At 46.4% G+C, this 22,551-nt stretch overlaps 1 protein-coding gene across 2 annotated transcripts in view; it reads right to left on the bottom strand.

Annotated features, from left to right (window-relative positions):
* Positions 1–5,359, bottom strand: part of ECPAS (Ecm29 proteasome adaptor and scaffold) — a 286,613-nt gene extending 281,254 nt beyond the window's left edge. The window contains exon 1 of one of the 2 annotated variants that reach the window (XM_075316050.1): positions 5,164–5,359. In XM_075316050.1, the coding sequence (XP_075172165.1) occupies positions 5,164–5,206 (43 nt within the window). In that variant the 5' untranslated portion in view covers positions 5,207–5,359. The remainder of the gene's footprint in view (positions 1–5,163) is intronic. The other variant, XM_075316054.1, reaches the window with a different exon arrangement.
* Positions 5,360–22,551: the final 17,192 nt, after the last annotated feature.

The following is a 22,551-nucleotide window of genomic DNA, read 5'->3' as shown; positions in this document are numbered from 1 at the left end:
TGAGAAACACGTGATGGTGTCTCCGCGGTGTTGGATGTTGATCTACCCGAGGTCAACCATCCTTGCTTATGTAGACTTCTACTAGGCATTGCTCCCACTAGCCAGTTTCCTACTCCACACTGATGAGGGGCAAATACCCCGAAACAGCTGTCTGTGGATGGATACCATGTTTGGCATAGGTGGTATCCTTCACTGGAGACTGCCCTTCCCGTGGTTGTTCCTTCCCAGTGAAAGACCTGGCTAGTTTCCTGCTAGCGTTGAGAAACATGTGATGGTGTCTCCGTGGCATTCTTGTTTTGCATATTTTCCCAGGGGGCCTTGTTCTAGTGTCACTGCGTTGAGAAACACGTGATGGTGTCTCCGCGATGTTGGATGTTGATCTCCCCGAGGTCAACCATTCTTACCTATGTACACAAATGTTTTAATACAGCTGGTATGTTTGCATATTTTAATAAGGCAAGAACAAGGCCTTTGTAAGATGACAGAAATATAATGTCACAGTGGCTATCCAAAACCTTTTTTTCTTAGGGTACTTTCACACTTGCGTTATTTGGCAGCCGTCGCAATCCGTGGCTTTGGGAAACAGCGCACTCCGTTAACGGATGTGCGATGTTTCCCATTGACTTGTATTGATGCCACATTGCAACGGATGACCTTGCGTTGTATCTGCCGGCCGACGCTGCGTTGCATCCGCCAAGCGGAAAGAATGCAGCATGTAGCGTTTTTCTGCGCTTCCCAGAGCGTCAAAAAAACGCAATGTACTGGATTCCTGTTGGCGTCCGTCATTTTTATAATGGAAGCCTATGGTGGCTGAATCCGTCATTTGACGGATTCCTGTGACGGGTCCGTCTTTAAACAACCATGCATGCTCAGTTGAGTAAATTGCTGAAAAAAAAGCTACAACGGATTCCGTTGTTTTGCAGGATCCGTCGCATCAGTTGTGCCACTATATGCAACGCATCTGTTACATCCGTCACACAACGCAATGCGACAGATGCCGCACAACGCAAGTGTGAAACTAGCCTTATAGGGCTAAGCACTGATGGGTAGGTAGTTGCTAACCACCTGCCTCTTCTGTGTGATAGATGACCTCTCCCGGCTTAGAGTGGTCACGGACCGCACTTGAAGGCGATTCTCCAGCTTCTTGTGATGTCACATCAACAGCAGTTTCTTCTCAGCTGCTCTTCCAACACGGCATCACTGTCAAAATCATGTTGATTGACAGCCGTCTCCTCCCTGCTAGGCAACTGAGAGCTAGTTGTTAATCATGATGATGACAATGGTACCCCGTCAACAGAGCAGAGTGGAAGAGACGGATGTGCTGTGTTGACGTGATGTCACAGGAAGGAGGATCACATTCAGGTAACATGACATCAAATGGAAGAACAACAGAGGACCAGCATAAAGGGTCAGATGGAACGTATGACCAATTGATTTTCATCCAGAAATCGTCCGATGTCACTACTGTGCATGTGGCATCCACATTGTAAATTAATTTTAAATTGCACATTATTAAACAGTTTGCTGGGTTAATAATGGGAATGTATCTGTAAAGATTAAATGCAATATGGATATTCTGTATGGATCCATTTTTTGGTGCACCCACAAACTTGAATAGGGAAGACCAAAGTGACACACGTATAATGCATGTTGTGATTCTTTTTATATGGACACTCAGTCTGTGTAAAAATTAAAAACGTCATCTGAGCAGGCCTATTAAATGACAATGGCCAGTGTGCTGTACATAATAGGCTAGTGTGAATGAGCCCTAACACATAGTTATTAGATTATATGTTCCAAAAGTCTTATCCCTTAAGGTGATGTCACACATAGCGACGCAGCAGCGATCACGACCAGCGATCTGACCTTATCAGGATCGCTGCTGCGTCATTACATGTTCGCTTGTGGGCTATCAAACAGGCAGATCTCACCAGCGACCAGCCCCCAGCTAGCAGCGACGCGTGGAAGCGTAACTAAGGTAAATATCGGGTAACCAAGAAAAGCACTTCTCTTGGTTACCCGATATTTACCTTAGTTACTAGCGTCCGCCGCTCTCACGCTGCCAGTGCCGGCTCCCTCTTCCCTGCACTCCTAGCCAGAGAATACATCGGGTTAATTACCCGATGTGTACTCCAGCTACGTATGCAGGGAGCCGGCACTGGCAGCTGAGAGCGGCGGACGCTAGTAACTAAGGTAAATATCGGGTAACCAAGAAAAGGGCTTCTTGGTTACCCGATGTTTACCGTGGTTACAGCTTACCGCAGGCTGCCAGACGCCGGCTCCCTGCTCGCTTCAGTTCGTCGCTCTCTCGCTGTCACACACAGCGATGTGTGCTTCACAGCGGGAGAGCAACGTCCAAAAAATGAAGCAGGACATTCAGCAACGACCGGCGACCTCACAGCAGGGGCCAGGTCATTGCTGGATGTCACACACAGCAACAGCGACGGGACGTCGCTGCTACGTCACAGAAAATGGTGACTTGGCAACGACGTCGTTGTCGTAGTCGCTGTGTGTGACACCACCTTTAGGATGGAAGATTTGGGGTATGTAGGATGGCAACAGCTCTTACTAAAGTCATAATGAAATATCCTTTATTTATGTTCTATCCATATTCTTCATTCATTAAAGTTTATTGGGCTGCTGATATTTCTGTGTTTATTAAATGACCGCAAAAAAATATGGAGACGTTAGTAATTGATCGAACCATTGATCAAAATAAATGCCCCGTTACACGCAACGATAAATCATCGGGGTCACGGATTCCGTGACGCACATCCGGCATCGTTAGCGATGAAGTTGAATGTGACAGCAAGGAACGAGCGCTAACGATGGAAAATACTCACCTTATCGTCCATCGTTGACACGTCGTTCCTTTTTAAAAAATCGTTGATTGTTGTGCACGCAGGTTGGTCGTCGTTTCCGAGGCAGCACACATCGCTACGTGTGACACCTCGGGAACGACGAACTACAGCTGAGCTTACCTGCGGCCGCCGGCAATGAGGAAGGAAGGAAGGAGGTGGGCGGGATGTTACATCCCGCTCATCTCCACCCCTCCGCTTCTATTGGGCGTCCGCTTAGTGACGCCGCTGTGACGCCGCACGAACCGCCCCCTTAGAAAGGAGGCGGTTCGCCGGCAACAGCAACGTCACTAGGCAGGTAAGTCCCGTGTGACGGCTCCGAACGATACTGTGCGCCACAGGCAGCGATTTGCCCGTGACGCACAAACGACAGATGCGGGTGCTTTCACCAGCGATATCGCTGCGTGTAACACCCCTTAACTCATACAAGTCTGTGGGTATTTGAAAAATGACTGGCAGCACACAATGCAATCCGTGTATACTCCATTTTAAACATTGTAATGAATAGGAGAGATGTTGCAATTTATTTGTATATATTTTTTTAACATACAAGAAAATCACTGATGAAACACTGATGATAAAAATGGACATGGAGGAAAATTTGATACAAAATACTGATGAAAATCAGATTGGTTTTTACATCCAAGAAAAATCAGTGACATCTGAATGAGGCCTAAGACCACGTTCAGACATCAGCAATGGCTGATCATATCACAGACCACCAGGACCTCCAGTAGGTAAACTGAACCAGACAGATCATTGTATAGTCATTTTTGTCCTATGTTAGCTATCTGTATACTTCCCTACGCTGGCGCACGTCTGCATGCCCAAATAAATATGCCTGCTTATAAGGGCTCGTGCAGATGGACTGTATTTTAGGTCTGAGTGCTGTCAAAAAAAAAAAGTAGGAAAGTAGGATCAATGAGGCAGGACACATGTCCAAATTTTTCCCTCAAATTGAGTGATCTGAGGGAAAAAAATCATGGCTTGATCGATTTGCTTCCAAGAATCGGATGGCACTTGGCCATTCAAGTCTCTAAGTCCATAAAAAAAAAACAAAAAAAACAAATTACACCTCAATCAGACGACATCCGAGGTGGCCCAATTTTCACAAACTGACAGAAATTTTTAAAGGTTGGCAAGCTTTTTTTTCCCTCCCCTCTCCACTTCTGAAAAAAACAGATCACACAGTGATCAGGGTCTGATTAGTACAATCGGGCCGTTTTTCTTGGTTGAATTAAATACGGTAATGTGGACCCAGCCTCCGGGAGTGAAGATAAATACAGTAGCTGTAAAGCTAGAGTTACACTTGTGTGGAGGCAGGGGCCAGGGTTAGGGAGGCAGGGGCCAGGGTTAGGGAGGCAGGGGCCAGGGTTAGGGAGGCAGGGGCCAGGGTTAGGGAGGCAGGGGCCAGGGTTAGGGAGGCAGGGGCCAGGGTTAGGGAGACAGGGGCCAGGGTTAGGGAGACAGGGGCCAGGGTTAGGGAGACAGGGGCCAGGGTTAGGGAGACAGGGGCCAGGGAGGCAGGGGCCAGTGCTGTGGTGGCAGGGGCCAGGGTTAGGGAGACAGGGGCTAGGGTTAGTGAGGCAGGGGCCATGGCTGTGGAGGCAGGGGCCAGAGTTAGGGAAGCAGGGGCTAGTGCTGTGGATGCAGGGGTCAGGGGCCAGAGGCCAGGCTTAGGGAGGCAGGGGCCAGAGGCCAGGCTTAGGGAGGCAGAGGCCAGGCTTAGGGAGGAAGAGGCCAGGGCTCTGGAGGCAGGGGCCAGTGTTGTGGAGGCAGGGGCCAGTGTTGTGGAGGTAGGGGCCAGGGCTGTGGAGGCAGGGGCCAGGGCTATGGGGGCAGGGGCCAGTTTTAGGGAAGCAGGGGCCAGATTTAGGGAGGCAGGGAGGCTGGGGCCAGGGCTGTGGAGGCAGGGGCCAGGGCTGTGGAGGTGAAGGCTGGGGCCAGGACTGTGGAGTCAGTGACTAGCCCCAGATTTGCTTTCACTTCTAGCCTATGACTGTGCAAGTCCTACAGAGAGGCCTTGGATCCAACACAGGGCACAGGCCTAGTGTCTGCCATTCACAAAGCTCAGTGGCCAGCACATGTATAGGGCCAGTACAGCACAGCAGTGCCAGGGCTATGCCCCTTCCTCCTTGTCCGAGCACACACAGGGCTGCAGTCCAGTGTCCCTGCCACAGCCCATTCTGCAGCTATACACCGCAGCACGGGTGGATATGTACGCTGTGCAGCAATGCCCAGTCCCGGCGGTGCCCCCCTCCTCTCGCGGTGCCCCTCACCACCCTGAGAATGGCAGCGAACTTACTGAGCTCATCCTGAGCAGCAGCTGAAGGCACAGCAGCAGCCATGTTCACCGGTAGTGCTCGCAGAGGCGGGGCCGGCGGGCGGGAGGCGCACTACTTCCTGGAGAGGGGATGGCACCGGGGTTGCCAGCTGCTGTGCCCGTGTATCACCCCACACCCTGGCTGCTCGGGCACTGCGAGAGCTGCCGTCTCCATGGCATGCTTGTTGTGTGTGCTAGTAGATATATATAGAAGGTAACAGCTGAAGGGCCTGTCAGCCGGGGCAGAGGTGGCATGTTGCTGTATGTGTGAATAGGCAGGGTGGTAGTTGTTACATTTTTATTTTTTATTTTTTTTTTAATTAATGCACTTAAAAAAAAAATAAGTCTGTTATAATAGTGGTCTGATAATCCCGCCATATTGTATTGCTATAGAGTGGTCGCACTTTTTTAATTTCAGCATTTTTTAGGACACGTATATACAGTATGAAGTCTTCTTGAAGCGGATTCCCCTCCACAACCTGCCTGCAAAATTATCTGAAAAGAATGAACATAAGGGTATCTATTTACGAAAAAAGCTAATTGTTCATTCTTTTGAGTCTTCTATGTCTCCAGAGGCCAAGTGATTAAAAGAAGTGAGACGTCTTCATCGGACGTCTTCGCTCTGAAGATACCTTACGTTAGTCAATGGTAGTGCTCAATATACCGCCGGTGTCTTTCCGGACATATTGGCAGCATATTAGCTTCAAAAGCAATTTCATTGTTGAATAGTTACATAATTGTCCAAAAAACTCCAGTAATGGCTTCAGACGACAAGGCCGCTGTGGGGTCCGCGAGTCGGGGATGAGCACGATGCCAGCATCAGCATCAGGCTCCCCTCCCCACCATCATCACACGTTCAACTGCATCTGTATCAAGGATACCCATACAGTTGAAAGCAATGATGAAAGAGGGAGTGGCGCGCTCTCTCCTCCATCTTTCTCACTCGGCTATCAATAAGTACAATGTACGGTCCATTATACAATATGGAGGGGGTACAGTAGGGTAATTCTACTGTGCATTTCTAGGGTACTGTGGAGGAATTCATTGTGATGGTATCATACAGTTTGTGGGGAACGTTTGTTGGCATCATACTTTATGGGTACAATGAAAGGGGAATCTAGGGGCTTCAATAGGTAGAAAATGACTCTATAAGGGCTGCAAAGTTGGAGGTTTAGGCTAGTTTCACACTTGCGCTATTTTGACGCAAACGGAATCCGTCACTAATGTTCATTTATTTACAGTGGAAGCGCGACATCATGTGGACACAAGCGGGTACTGCATGACACACACGCGCCATAGTGACGCGCTTCCACTGTAAATAAATGAACTGTACTACATTAGTGACGGATTCCGTTTGCGTCAAAATAGCGCAAGTGTGAAACTAGCCTTACTATTCTGTGACCCAGACGAATATTTATTTGGGGTGGGGGCATGATTTCTGTGTACACCCTTGGTAAGAGGTCACAATCCCTTAAAGAGAACCAGACTGTGATATATGGTGCATGATCCCAGCCAGGTACAGTAGGTCGCCGGCGGCTTCTGCTTGCCCGCTCCTTTACAGTTACAGGTCTCTGCCTGCAGGGGGAGACTTGTCACATAATGGCAGAAGGTGGGAAGAAGTTGCCAGGAATCTGATTGTCTGACTAGTCTCATGTCCTGCTGGCTTTCAAAGTATATTTTACTCTGAAATGCCGCAACGTTTCAGAGTCACACATACCTGGCTGAAATCAGGCCTTGTATCAGTTGTCAGGTTCCATTTAAACATTGTTTTGTTTTTTACCAAGAATGCTGAAAAAAATAGTATGACTTCTGTGTGTCTGTGTGTGTATAAAACATAGCGTTTTAAGCATATGGCTATGTTATACTGTTAAGATGAACTCTTACAAAGGTTCACGAGTTGCCTACTGTATGACCTAATTGGTGTGGATCAAGTGCATGCTTAATGCTAGTTTCACACATCCGGCCTTTCGCCGGTTTGCCGGATTCGGCGCATGTCAGTACAGTGTATACAGTACAATGGCAGCGCGACAAACGCCGGTCACATGCTGTCATGTGACCGGAGCATGTGACCTAGAAGTTGCGGCGCTGCCATTGTACTGTATACACTGTACTGGCGTGCGCCGAATCCGGCAAACCAGCGAAAAGCCGGATGTGTGAAAAAGCAACACCAGGCAAAGGGTCAGATGTAAACTCTCATCTTGATCAGAGCAAAATGGCACCAAGCTGTGTTTATTCTAACTGTAACATGAACTTATATAAACTAGGAAAAAGGGGCATGGTCGCCTCTACAATGGGCATGCTTGGATGTGTCCATTGGTTAGTGGTTGGTCAATGGGCTGATCCGTGGGCCGATCAGTGGGTTGGTCCATGAGGTGATCAGTGGTGTTGGTCCTTGGTGACACTGGGCAGGTCTATGATATCATCAGGGTGGATCCATGGTGACACTGAAGGGCAGGTCTATGATGTCATCAGAGGACATCTTGCCTTGTGTGTGTGTGTGTCTGAAAACTGGCTTATGTATGGAGAATCCATCTCATTGAACACACTTCCCACAGTGCCCAATGACCAAAGGTTAGTTATTTGATCTAATGGCCCTCCTCAAATATACCACAGATTCCAAAATGTTCAGACGTCCCTTAAGATGTCAATGAAATTCGAAGTGCGTCTTGTGACTTCATAAAGAAATCCAATATAATCGTCATACTGCGAATAAATGTACACGAACCTACGAACACTATATAGTAACTGGTGTGGATACACCAAGAACAAAAAGACCTTTATACTTCCCAACACTGCTTAAGAGTTTTGTTACAGAACATTCCTGGGGACATTTTTTATGTGCAACATTTTTTTAACGCAAGATCATAGATTTTGTCAAAATATGTGGGTTGATACAATTACACTGCAGTGTATTGATGTCAAGGGAGACCAGTAATCGCAAGAGGCGCTCAGGATACTGACACTCGTATGTCCATGTCAACGTTTATGCTTCATTAAATGGCCCAAATATGTTTTCACTAAATTATGTTTCATTCTGTTCCAAGAGCACACTTTCGTCCAGGTTAAAAGATATTTGAGACTTATGCACAAATGACATTTGGAGCCGTGCATGTGGAATATAAGGCCTCATTCAGACATCAGTGATTATTCTCAAGCATAAAACTATGGACCATTATTCATCAGTGTTTTGAATCGATTCTACTCAGTATTTGGTCAATGTGTCTGTGGCGTACATACTCATTGTGAACACCAATGGGGACAGTATTGGTGATGCATGTAAAGCTCTATATAATTAATGGCGCTGTATAGGTGAATAAATGTTATTATTATATAGCGTGGTGTATGTTTCTTGCGCCCCGGCATGCTACATGAAAAAGTGGGTACTGGTTGGGTGTGTGCACTGGTGCTAGGTAGGCGATATGCCTTTGCAAACCACATGTTGCCTTTCACTGGCCAGGACCAGGTGTTAGGAAGTTCAATGAGCGAGACCATCGGTTAAAAAGAAACTCCGTTTTACTCCACACTTACCACTTTATGGCAACTATGTACAATAATAGCAGGTACACAACTCATATGTCTCTTTTCTTTACATTAACAGAGCATCTCAATACAGTCTCTTTACTCAGTCTCTTTACTTCTTACAGCTCAGTTTTTCTTTCCTCCACTAGTTTTGCTTCCTTCAACCCAACCCAGCTCAATACCACAGTCCATTCCATTAAATCATCTTCTCTTCCCGTGGTTCCACATCTTCTCCCTCTTAGGCCTCCTTAACACGTCAGTGATTCTGGTATGTATGTTGCAGTTTTTATACGTACCAGAATCACGGACATACGCAGACGCATTAAAACCAATGGGTCTGCGCACACATCAGTAATGATGTGTTTCCGTGTGGTGCACACGAGTGTCCGTGAGCTCCACACGGAGACGTCAGTTCTTTTCTGGCATGACTGATGTCCCACGGACCACACAGTGGTGTGATCCATGAAACACGTACCAGAAAAACACATACATTTAAAATAAAAAGCTTTTTAAACGCACCCGTCTCCAGTGATGCTGTCTTCAGCCGCTACTGTCTCCTGCTTCCAGGCCGGCTAATTATGCTCATATGGTTGGTACGGAAAGAATTCAGACCCCTTTAAATTTTCCACTCTTTGTTTCATTGCAGCCATTTGGTAAATTCAAAAAAAGTTCATTTTTTCTCATTAATGTACACTATGCACCCCATCTTAACAGAAAAAAAACCAGAAATGTAGAAATTTTTGCAAATTTATTAAACAAGATAAACTGAAATATCACATGGTCTTCAAACCCTTTGCTCAGACACTCATATTTAAGTCACATGCTGTCCATTTCCTTGTGATCCTCCTTGAGATGGTTCTACTCCTTCATTGGAGTCCAGCTGTGTTTAATTAAACTGATAGGACTTGATTTGGAAAGGCACACACCTGTCTATATAAGACCTCACATCTCACAGTGCATGTCAGACCAAATGAGAATCATGAGGTCAAAGGAACTGGCCAAGGAGCTCAGAGACAGAATTGTGGCAAGGCACAGATCTGGCCAATGTTACAAAAGAAATTCTGCAGTACTCAAGGTTCCTAAGAGCACAGTGGCCTCCATAATCCTTAAATGGAAAGAGTTTGGGACCACCAGAACTCTTCCTAGACCTGGCCGTCCAGCCACACTGAGCAATCGTGGGAGACGAGCCTTGGTGAGAGAGGTAATTAAGAACCCCAAATCACTGTGGCTGAGCTCCAGAGATGCAGTAGGGAGATGGAAGAAAGTTCCACAAAGTCAACTATCACTGCAGCTCTCCACCAGTCAGACCTTTATGGCAGAGTGGCCCGACGGAAGCCTCTCCTCAGTGCAAGACATATGAAAGCCTGCATAGAGTTTGCAAAAAAAACACACGAAGGACTCCCAGACTATGAGAAATACGATTCTCTGGTCTGATGAGACGAAGATAGAACTTTTTGGTGATAATTTTAAGCGGTATGTGTGGAGAAAACCAGGCACTGCTCATCACCTGCCCAATACAATCCCAACAGTGAAACATGGTGGTGGCGGAATCATGCTATGGGGGTGTTTTTCAGCTGCAGGGACAAGACGACTGTTTGCAATTGAAGGAAAAATGAATGTGGCCAAGTACAGAGATATCCTGGAAGAAAACTTTAATGCTCTGGACCACAGATTTGGCCGAAGGTTCACCTTCCAACAAGAAAAATGACCCTAAGCACAGAGCTAAAATAACAAAGGAGTAGCTTCAAAACAAGTTTGTGACCATTCTTGACTCGCCTAGCCAGAGCCCTAACCTAAATCCAATTCAGCATCTCTGGAGAGACCTGAAAATGGCTGTCCACCAATGTTCACCATCCAACTTGATGGAACTGGAGAGGATCTGAAAGGAAGAATGGCAGAGGATCCCCAAATCCAGGTGTGAAAAATTTGTTGCATCATTCCCAAGAAGACTCATGGCTGTACTAGCTCAAAAGTACTAAGCAAAGGGTCTCAATACTTATGACCATGTGATATTTCACATTTTGTTTTTTTGTTTAAAAAATTAGCAAACATTTCTACATTTGTTTTTTTCTGTCAAGATGGGGTGCAGAGTGTACATTAATGAGAAAAAAAATGAACTTTTTTGAATTTACCAAATGGCTGCAATGAAACAAAGAGTGAAAAATGTAAAGGGGTCTGAATATTTTCCGTACCCACTGTACATATGCACTGCACAGCCGACCTGGAAGTAGCTGCAGAGGGGAGACAGCGGCGGGTGGACACTGCATCACGGGAGACTTCAGCACCACGGATAGCAGCGGTGTGGACAGGTGAGTATGGGTATGTGCGCACGTTGCGTGTTATCATGCTTTTACGCTGCGTTCTGCACCACAGCGTAAAAGCATGCATCTTGCGTCCCCAGCACAATCTATGAAGATTGTGCAAATTCCATCCGCACGTTGCGTTTTAGAACGCAGTATTTTGCATGCTGCCAAAACGCTGCGTTCTAAAAAGCAACATGTCACTTCTTTTGTGCGTTCTGGATGCTTTCTCCACTCTATGGGAGAGAAAGCATCCAGAACACAGGAATTCTGCATAAATTCTGCATGTCAACAAACTTTCAGAACGCAGCTTTTCAGCTGCGTTTTGAAACGCACATGCAGTGACTTAAACACTGCGGTGCAGAACGCACACGTGCGCACATACCCTATAAGTGCCTTATCTCCGGGTATTATCACAGATAGCACACAGAGATTACATGTGTGCCAAAATCAGGGCCGCCATCAGGGCATTACTACTGGAACTCCTGTACTGGGCCCAGTGAGCAGCAGGCAGGAGGGGGGCCCGGACACGCTGACAGGCCCCTCCCCTTTCATTCCTCTGCTCACTGGGCCCCAGGGGCAGGGGGCGTTGACAGTACCATTTCACAGGGCTGGCCGTGCAGTGAGCAGGAGACAAGAGGGGGGGCCCGGACACGCTGACAGCCCGGGCCCCTCCCCTTTCATTCCTCTGCTCACCGGGCCCCATGGGCAGGGGGCGGGGACGTTGCACTGACAGCACCTGCAGTAGCACAGGGGCCCCAAGCGGGAGCGGGCCCCTAGAGCCTGAAAATGTGTTAACCCCTTAGCGACCTATGACGTACTGGGTACGTCATAGCTCCCTGGTACTTAAGGACCCATGACGTACCCAGTACGTCATGGCGAGATCGCGGCTCTGGTAACTGCAATCGCTTTGCAAATATCTTAGATTTGGGGAGGAGGGGCCCTCTGCCTGACCTCAGGAGGGGTGGTGTCTCCTCCTCGGACTTAAGGAGGCTGTGATTGGCTGACGAACGCCGCTCAGCCAATCACAGCCACTGTAATGTTTCAATCATTGAAAATGGCTGAAACATTAAAATCCAGCCATGTTCAGTGCAGCTATAGCACCGATCATTGGCTGGGGCTGGGTGACCTCAGTTTCACCCGCCCCCAGCTCTGATTGGAGAGACCGGCCTTGTGACCGATCTCTCCAATCACTGTTGATCTGGGGCCGGAGACCGCCCCCTCAGCTTCACTCTGGAGTCTGTGGAAGGTGAGGGGAGTGATCGGTAAGTTACAGACACTGTCTCCTTTCAGCAGCCGCCATTGCCCCAGCAGTCACTGCCCCTGATCTAGCGTCACTGAACCCATCTGCTGCATCCCCTCCATCTGCCACCGCCTCCCCCATCAGCCGCTGCCCCCCTCCCTCATCTGCTGCCCCCTCTCCCATCTCTCACCTTCCTCCACCTGCTGTGACCCCCCCACCTGCTGTGATCCCCTGCTGTGATCCCCCCGCCTGCTGTGATCCCCCCTACCTGCTGTGATCCCCCCACCTGCTGTGATCCCCCACCATCTATCCGTCTCTCTGGCTATCCGTCCCTCTGTCCATCCGTCCCTGTGGCTATCCGTCTCTCATCTATATGTAGCACCCAGGGGCCAGGGGTTAATGTAACTCGCCGCCGGGCCGGTGATGTCGGGTCAGGGGGATGTCACAGGTGGCCCTGCCTGGCTTCGTGGCCCCGAGGTGTACAATAAAAGGGGATTTGGATGATGGTGGGGGAATGATGAGGACGATAGTCTTGTGACGCCACCTGTGGTACGTGGCCAGGGATTAGCCACCGCTGCTGTCGCTGTTGCTGTCCTTCGGGGCGGATGGTGTTGCAGCAAGGATGGTTCTGCTCCCCACAGGTGGCGTGGGGCCCTGGGGAGGATGATGAGGAGAGTAGTGGCCGTTGGCGCTGAAGCATGGGGCGACGGCAATCAAAAGGCTGAATCAGATGCTGTGGTTCCAGCTGTGATGGGCCCCAGCCGATCCCAGATCCGTTGGAGGTTAGAACCGGTACGGTGGTCGATGGGCCCTTCCTTCTTGCGCCTTTAAAGACGGATCCCCATGGCCTGAAGCTGCTTGGGGACCCCGGTTTGTGTAGTGTTAGCTCCTGTCCCGTGTGTAGGTGACGCGGGGCCGCTGTGGGGCTTGACTGTAATCACGACTCCGGACCCTATGTGGAACTGTGCTCCGGGATCTCGTGGTGGCCAGAGGGACATGCAATCCCCCTGTCCTGCAGATTCTGGTAATACAAGGTGAAGTCTTTTCCACCCCAAAGCTCTGCACCCTGAACTGCACCGGTCCCACTCCTGTTCTCTCCTGCTGGAGAACACTCTAACTGTTGTGAAAGCTCCTAATTCCCCCTGGTGGCTGCTCCTACCCCGGTTCCCTGTCACTAGTGGGTGGCTGCCCCCCATGTTTGGTGACTACCTTAAGACCCGACCCTAGCCTGGTCTCCAATGGGGAGGGCAACCTGGTTGTGTATGAGTTTGTGTTGTTGAACTGGTACCGACCTCCTCTGGATCTAGGATGAGTACTGCACCTTAAGTGAGGTGCAGTACCCTGTGGTGACTGAAGCCTCAGGGGCGCCACATATCCATCTAGCCATCTATCTATGATTCTATCTAATGAAAGAGCCTTAAAGTGAATCTGTCAGCAAGTTTTTGCTCCCCTATCTGAGAGCAGCATAATGTAGAGACACATACCCTGATTCCAGCGATGTGTCACTTCCTGGGCTGTTTGCTTTCATTGTGATAAAATCAATGTTTTCTCTGCTGCAGATCTAGCAATTATACAGAGCTCATGAATATGCTGGACTACCTGCAGCATGACGAGTAGCCCTGTAATGATAATCTCCTGCTGATTAACCAGTGATGTTATCAAAACTATACTTAGCAGCCCAATAAGTGACAATCGCTGGAATCAGGATCTCTTCACCTATGTTATGCTGCGCTCAGATTAGGTTTTAAAAACCTGGTAACAGATTCCCTTTGAAGGGGTTGTCAGGTCTAAATCCACAAGTCTGTATTATCACAATTTGGTTCCAATTACTTTAAAAACTGTATGTGACACATTCCCTTAAAGAAAAAAAAATAGATATACCAAAAATAAATATATACCAAAGAAGTTAGATTTAAAAAGCAAAAAAAAAAAAAGTTAGAGTAGGACCCTGCCAAAAGAGTCTACCTTGTTGTGGTGGCAGGCTTACAAAAATCTTTTGGCCAAAACAAAATCTGATGGCTGTGTCTGTGATACGGTGTTCAATGTGAAGTGTTAATGTGTGATTGGTGAGGCTGTAGTGCAGAAGTGAAGTTTTTCCAAGAGTGGTGGTGGGACTGTGGAAGACGCGTGGGGTGGAGCGGAGCTGGGCTGGAGGCAGAGCTGGGGTGGAGCCTCAAGGGGGCCCCGAACTTTAGCCAGTATGGGGCCCTGAAATTCCTAGTGGCAGCCCTGTCCAAAATCACAGCACATAGAGGGACATATGTACCTTTAACACAACAGTGAAAAACTTGTGTGCTTTTCAATGACATGTGAAAGAGGCCTTAAGGGGGTACATTTGGAAATATAGCCAGACCTTAGCTTATAGCTTTCTGACGCTCAGGGAAGTCCTGCCCAGGGTACTCTCTTTATCTAAAGTTATCTGCACCAACCTGGCCTGTTATCTTTCTGAGTCATAAACAAGGGGCCATACTGATATACGTCTTGTCGTAGGATCCATCTTCACTCTGCCACTTAGTCCTTTGGTTAGTCTTTCGACCCAGCTCACTCTGTCTCTTGGTTAACACTCTTTCACGAGGATCTCGCTATCCTTAGTCCTAGTCTCCTCTCACAATAGGGACACCCACGTCAAGAGGCTTACTGCTAACCAGACCTTAGGTCTGTCTCTGTCACCATGGACCCTATCTAATGTTCTACAAGAAACTGTTAGTGTCCCTGCATCCAAGCCTTTCCCACTATGCGCTAGTCCCAATTATTACCCCTCATTTTCCCTACTGTTCGACAAAACACAATTCACATTGCACATCATTTACACTTACCACATTACAGATCATTATAATAACGCATGACATAAAACACATTACCCTATACAACAACACTGATGTCTTCGAAAGGTAATGTGGGCAGCATGTCCATCTCCTCAAATGTAAGTTTCTACCATCAGTGATTTTTAAGTGTGAAAAAAATAAACTGTAAAGCTTTTGCTATACATTACAATGTTAATCATAGACAGCACACAAGTTCACATTGATACCATTCATCTTCTGCCTGTAATTTTCATGGACCCACAGACTTGTATGAGTAAGTTTAATCCTCAAATCTGATTTAAAACCGACAACTCGCTGATTGTTTGGTGTACTTATGGTCCCCAATAATAAGTGGACTTGTGAATAGCACCATAGACATCAGTTCTATACATTAATAGCACTGAGAGAACAAATATGAGAAACAAATGTTTCAATGAGGACTAAAGGGTGATTTACATGCTGCGACATACGTTCGGCGTCATAGCGACGTCACTGCAGCGTCACTAAGTAGCCGCCCCCTTAAGCAGAGGAGGGGCGGAGATGAGCGACCGGAACATGCCGTCCACCTCCTTCCTCATTGCCGGTGGACGCAGGTAAGGAGATGTTCGTCGTTCCTGTGGCGTCACACATAGCGATGTGTGATGCCGCAGGAATGACGAACAACCAGCGGCATGCACCACTGATATTTAGAAAAGGAGCGACGTGTCAACGATCAACGATTTTAGACGTTTTTGCAATCGTTGCACGTCGCTCCTTAGTGTCTTACGCTGCGATGTTGCTAATGGCGCCGGATGTCCGTCACTAACGACGTGACCCTGACAATATATCGTTAGCGATGTCGCAGCGTGTAAAGCACCCTTAATGGTCACGACGATATCAAATGTGTACTTTTTCATTTTTACACAAATATATGTATTTATTGATATAATGTATTTTGTTCTTTATTTAGTTCTTTTTACTTTTTTACCGAGTAAAAGGATAGGACATTAACTTTTCGTGCCCTGACCTAATACTCTGCAATGTTTTTATATTGCAGGGCATTAGGTCAACGGCTGGTACATATGTAGGTGTGTCAGATCCTGCTCAAGGCAGGACCTCACAGGCTTCTGCACTTGGGTTACCCCCACAGCCATTATTCAAGTCCATCGGCACAACGGCTGTACTAAAACCCAAGCAAGTCACGTTCACAAATTGCAGATATGACTGGATTTGTCTGCTTGTTTATAGATGAACACAAGGACTACTTGTTTTTGGCATGCACTAATCTGGTTCATTAATCGCTCCAGACTAACAATTGCTGTAATTTTTGATTGGTGTGCACAGGCCCAGCGGTAATTATTAGATCAGTGTACAGTCCATTGAAGACATTGACAACAGATGGACTGTAAATATGGCTATCTGAATAAGCCCTTACACATGAAAAACTGCCATTTTTGCTAATCCTATGGGATCCATTTTTCCTCTGTGTGTAACTTTTTACAATCAGTGTGGCATCCGTCTTTGTCACACACAAAAAAATGAAATTCAAAGATTCTCCAATCAACTACACAGTGAAAATGCACTTGGATGACACACAGATGGCATCTGATTTTTATTGTTTTTTTTCACAGACCCATTAAATTGAATGGGTGACTTCTTATCCGCAAAATGGATCAAAATAGGATTTTTTGGGGGGTTTTCTCCCTGAAAATGTGTCCACAAAAGATAAAAAGGCTGTGTGCTATCCGTTAAATAACATATAGCACATGTACCTAAGGAAATAGTTTGTAAGGTCTGTTTCACATATCAGTGAAAAACACAGATGTCTTTCACTGACGTGTTAAAAACACATATGTCCCTCCGTGTGCAGTGATTCAAGGCAGACGTGTGTACTCTATGTGCTATCTGTGATAGTACATGGAGATCAGGTATTCCAAACTCACCTGTCCATGCTCCTGCTGTCCGTGGTGCTATCTGCCACAATGCTGTGTCTGGCCGCCGCTGTCTCCCCTCTGCAGCTACTTCCGGGTCGGCTGTGCAGTGCATAAATGTATATTCATGAGCATAATTAGGCAAGCTGGAAGCAGAGACAGCAGCAGCAGCTGAAGACAGCATCACTGGAGACGGGTGAGTTTAAAAAGGTTTTTATTTTAAATGTACATTTTTTTCTGGGACGTGTTTTATGGATCACACCACTGTGTGGTCTGTGGGACATCAGTGATGCCAGAAAAAAACGCAATTGTCTAGGTGCAGAAACACGGACACGCGTGTACACCACACAAAGACATGATCAGTGAAATATCACTGATGTGTGCACAAACCCATTGATTTGAATGGGTCTGCATATGTCCGTGATTCTGGTACGTATAAAAACTGTCACATACATACCAAAATCACTGACGTGTGAAACAGGCCTAAAAGAGTCCTAATCTTCTCACAGCAGCTTGAGCTAGGTGAAATTGAAGGACTAAGCTGCTGCTGTTTCCTAAGTGCTTCTCCTTGTCAGAGACTAGATCACAATACTGAGCAGGTAGATTGTAGAGAAAAGGTTCTGAAGCTGCAAAATGTAAAAGTCATACTAGAATTTCTATGCTTTCACTTCACAGTCCTGTCACTATTTTGCCACTACATTAGTCATCTAATTTATATAAATTGGAGATAGGAAAATTTCTCTTCCATCCATGATTCAGATCTGAGGATATTTTGAGAAAGAGGATAATCCAAAATATATTTGTGCCCATTTTATAGAGGTTTCATAATAATTTGTGTAGTCATATATCATATATTGTCCCAGTGCCATTATCTTATTTGACTGGCTCCAAGCAAGGTTTGGGTACTTGGCTGATTTTTTTTTTTTTTTTACAGCCCTTGCGAGCCTTTATGGATCCTGTAATGAATACCTTAAGGATCCGGCCGGGGACCAGACTAGTCCAACTCTACCTCCAACTAATTATTTCCAGGGGGCGGCAACAGGTAATTGATAGGTCCCTCATGTGTATATAAGGATAGATCTTTCAATTACCTCTAGCAGTGCTGGAAAGAGCTGACTTGAGTCGGACTAGTCTTGTGTTTGGCTATGTTCCCTGGCCAAATCCTTAAAAGTAAATTTTCTCTGAAATGTTTGTGACCAATCATGCCTGCGGCTTGGGCAGCATGAATCGCCTGACAGGTTCCCTCTAAAAGGACTTCCTAATAGGTTTGTAAAGGGGTAATACAGTTTCAGCACAAAGGTTATTTTTTTCCTATACTGAAAAAATGATACAATATTGTCTTTTTTTTTCAGGTTTTTAACTTTAAAGTTGATTCTACTTTACTATATCAGTAAGCCTCTTTTCTCTCTTGCCTTTACGCTACGTAAAGATATACAATTCTTGGGCTAGTCACGTCCACAAATTCCAGACATGAATGCATATTTGATGTAGGAGCTATGTTCAATTAAGACTAGAACTGCCCTGTCCCCAGACGGTATTTTTTCCTCATTGACTTAGAAGCTGAGCCCACTCCAAAGAGGCAAGATGCCAGCTATATTATTTAGCCTACATCTGCTTCTAACAGCACAGATCAGCATGCCTGCCGATTGTGGCTATTAAGCTCTTCAATACTGCAGTCAATTGCGGACAGCGACATTTAAGTGCAGCGCGATAAGGCGTGGACGTCCATTTGTGCAGCCATCACCTTCCTGCGAAGAAGCGTTAGCAAGAAGCAATGGGTTGTTATGACAGTTGGAAGCCATCAGAACGCCCTTGTGCCTGTCATGTCATCTTCTCTGTGACGTTCAGCCTGTAACTGGGTTTCATAGAAGACAGTGATTTTTACTATATACAGCAATCCGGTGGTATTGCTGTATATAGTAAAATCGATCAGATAATTGCAGGTTCAAATCCTCTAAGGGATTAATAAATAAAAAAAAAAGTTAAAAAAAATTCAAATCACCCCGCTTTTCTCCAGTTAACAAAGATAAGTAAAATAAATTATATTTGGTATGAATGTGTTTAGAAAAGCCCAATCTATGAAAATATAAAAATTAACCTGGTTGGTAAAAAAGTGTAGAGAAAAAAAAATCAAAATGCCAGAATTGCAGGTTTGTGGCGCAACTCCACAAAAAATCTATTCAGAATCAAAGCATTGTATTTAACCCAAAACAGCAGCAATAAAAACATCAGGTTACCATTAATGATGGAGCACTACAATGCTTGGTACTCGTTGTGACTACATGGACTCTGTCAGTGCCTAGCATGGGTTACGTTCTTAAAATTCAGCCTGACATGAAGATATTTCTTTATAGACGGGGGATAAGCCCCTCATTGTTTCTACAAGACTCTTAGGAGTCTAGTGTTACAGTTCTTGTTGCCACATATAATTGCCTTGGCCAGTGAAGGTCAGACACCCAGACAAATCAATTATGTGAACCTCCCATTGTATTACTATGTGAATTGCTAGATGTGATGTAACTTAGCTGTCTCTCCCTCGTCTCTGAATATTTTGTATATGGCTTGAAATCTAGCCAAATAAGAGCCCAGTCTTATCCACCAATCGTGAAGACCCCAATGGTCTGAATGGAGAGCTCAGGGGAATAAGGAGGACTGTCCATTAACCGGAGAGACTCTTGCTACATGCTACCAATCTAGGATCTGCGGATACGATTGGCAAGCCATAACTGAACCTGGTTTATAATACTATATGAACTTCAGCATCGAATGCAAAGATTCGGCTGAGCTATCAAGAACTACCTTAGGAAGGAATCCAGCTTGGGACAATCCAGTCACCTGACTACAGGCTTTGCAGTCCTCAGACAGCTTCCTAAATCTGGAGTTATTCCATTTTTGGTGGGTGCCCACCGGAAGCGGGGTGCTGCTGGTTTGGAGTAAGTAGACCTGGATGCTCTGAGGAACAGATATTCTAATCCCTGGAGAGCCAGCGGAAGGGTGAGAAACTGTTGCCAGTTACATTTTGTGGTTTTGCTGGTTATGTGCCTTTAATTGTTTGGGGATCCAATAAAGTCTTAATATTGTGATTCCCTCACCCTGTGTTGTCTGAATACTGTTCCGCCCACAGTTAACCCCTTCACGACCTTTGACGGATATATCAGTCATGGAGCGTGTGACTTTAAGCCCCGCCCCCTGCAGGATGCTGCGAACCGTGCACATATCAGCTGTTTTCAACAGCTGACATGTGTGCCTGCATGTTACGAGTGGAATCGCATTCCTCCCGTAACATTAACCCATTACATCTCGCTGCCAAAGTCTGGCAGTGAGATGTATATACGCGCGGCCATGATTTTCACTTACCGCCGCCCCCACCGGAAGTCACGTGAGTGATCACGTGACTTTCGGTGGTTGCCATGGTAGCACAGGGTCATCTGATGACTCCTGTAGGTAACATGAATTGCTTTCGGTTTCACTCGGCCCGGAGCCGAGTGAATCAGAAAGTGAGCATATCTGCTGTTTACAGCTGTATAGCTGTGATCAGCAGATAGATCTGAGTGATCGGATTGCTGATCGCTATAGCCCCCTAGGGGGACTAGTAAAAAAAAAAAAAAAACCTAAAAAGTTCAAATCACCGCTCTTTCCCCCATTGAAAAGTAAAGGGTAAAAAAAATAAATAAATATACACATTTGGTATCGCCGCGTTCAGAAATGCCCGATCAAAATATAAAATCAATTAATCTGATTGGTAAACGGCGTAGTGGCAAAAAAATTCCAAACGCCAAAATTACGTTTTTTGGTCGCCGCAAGTTTTATGCAAAATGCAATAACAGGCGATCAAAATGTAGCATCTGTGTAAAAATGTTACCATTAAAAATGTCAGCTCGAGACGCAAAAAATAAGCAGTCACTGAGCCAAAAATCCCAAAAAATGAGAACGCTACGGGTTTCGGAAAATGGCGCAAAACGTACGCCACTTTTATTGGACAAGCTTGTGAATTTTTTTTTAACTCCTTAGATACAAGTAAACTTATACATGTTTGGTGTCTACAAACTCGCACCGACCTCAGGCATCACACCCACACATCAGTTTTACCATATAGTGAACATGGTGAATAAGGCTAAGACCGCACTTTACAGTTCAATTCTGCAGCGTGTAAGACACTGCGTGTGCGTCTCAGAACGCAGCCGAAAAAGCTGCGTTCTGAGACGCATTCGGCAGAATGCAAAGTGAGGACATTACTGGTGAGAATTCATGCGCTCTGGATGCTTTCTCTGCCATAGACAGAGTGAGAAAAGCATCCAGAACGCACATTTTTCAAAGAACGCACCCACTCGGCTCTGCAGTATCCCCATAGACTTGCACCAGAGCAGAGTGGGACCGCACTGTCACGACTGGCTGCGGATAGTGCCGAACGATCAGAATGAACTCAAATGAACTTCACCCGACTTCATTGTGATCGCGCGGCTCTGTGCGTGTGCCGTGGCTTGATTTGCGGTCACACGTGAAGGACTCACCTGTGATCGCAAATCACGAGTGACTTCAGTGAGCCGCGCGATCAGCTGTGCTTTCACTCAGGTTACTCGCGGCCACAGCTGCAGTCCTCCACCGCGAGTAACCTCAGTGACAGCACAGTTGATCGCGCGACTCACTTCAGTTGCTGCCATTAACTCCTTATTACCCCGTTTGCCACCGCACCAGGGCAATTCGGGATGAGCCGGTAAAGTCCCGGGACTGTCGCATCTAATGCATGCGGCAATTCCGGGCGGCTGCTGGCTGATATTGTTAGGCTGGGGAGCTCCCCATAACGTGGAGCTTCCCATCCTGAGAATACCAGCCTTCAGCCGTGTGGCTTTACTCTGGCTGGTATCCAAATGGTTGGTGACTGCACGTCGTTTTTATTCATTTATTTAACTGCTCGATATAGACACGCCCACTGACTGCAACCAATCATAGGCACAGGTGGGCGGGGAAAGCAGGGAATACGTGATGGATTAATGAGCGGCTGGCATTTTCAAAAGAGAAAAAGCTGCCACAGTCTGAACGCCGTGCAGAGCCGCGCCGGTGATCGTGGATCGGTGAGTATGAGACAGGGGATGGGAGGGAGAGACCAACATGGACAGAGAGAGATAGTGACAGAGACAGAGAGACTGACCGACAAACAGAGAAAGACGAAAGACCGGCCTTTGTTATGTTAAAAAAACATGTGGATTGCAATAATAATGCAATGCAAGCGCACTGCTTCACATTTTGGCAGCGATTTTCTACAACTCATTGATTTCAATGGGTGTAGAATGCAGCCAAAATGGCAAAAACAATTGACATGCTGCTTCTTTGAACGCATGTTTTTTGACACAAAATATGCAAATTAAACGCAGCGTTTAGAAATGCAAAGTGCGGTCTGAAAATCAACATTTACCATTGACTAAAAATCAAAACGCATGCCTTTTGGCATGAAAAAGGTGCAGTTCAAAACAGACCTATAAAGCAGCTAAAACGCGGGTGGAAACGCAAAGTGCGGTCTTAGCCTAAAACATCCCAAAAACTATTGTGCCATCACGCTTTTTTTGCAGTTTTTCCACACTTGGAATTTTTTTGCT

The sequence above is a fragment of the Anomaloglossus baeobatrachus genome, chromosome 1, assembly GCF_048569485.1.
Source record: "Anomaloglossus baeobatrachus isolate aAnoBae1 chromosome 1, aAnoBae1.hap1, whole genome shotgun sequence".
NCBI lineage: Eukaryota > Metazoa > Chordata > Amphibia > Anura > Aromobatidae > Anomaloglossus > Anomaloglossus baeobatrachus.
Note: the sequence above shows the minus strand (reverse complement) of the source record. Positions and strands in the feature narration are given on the sequence as shown.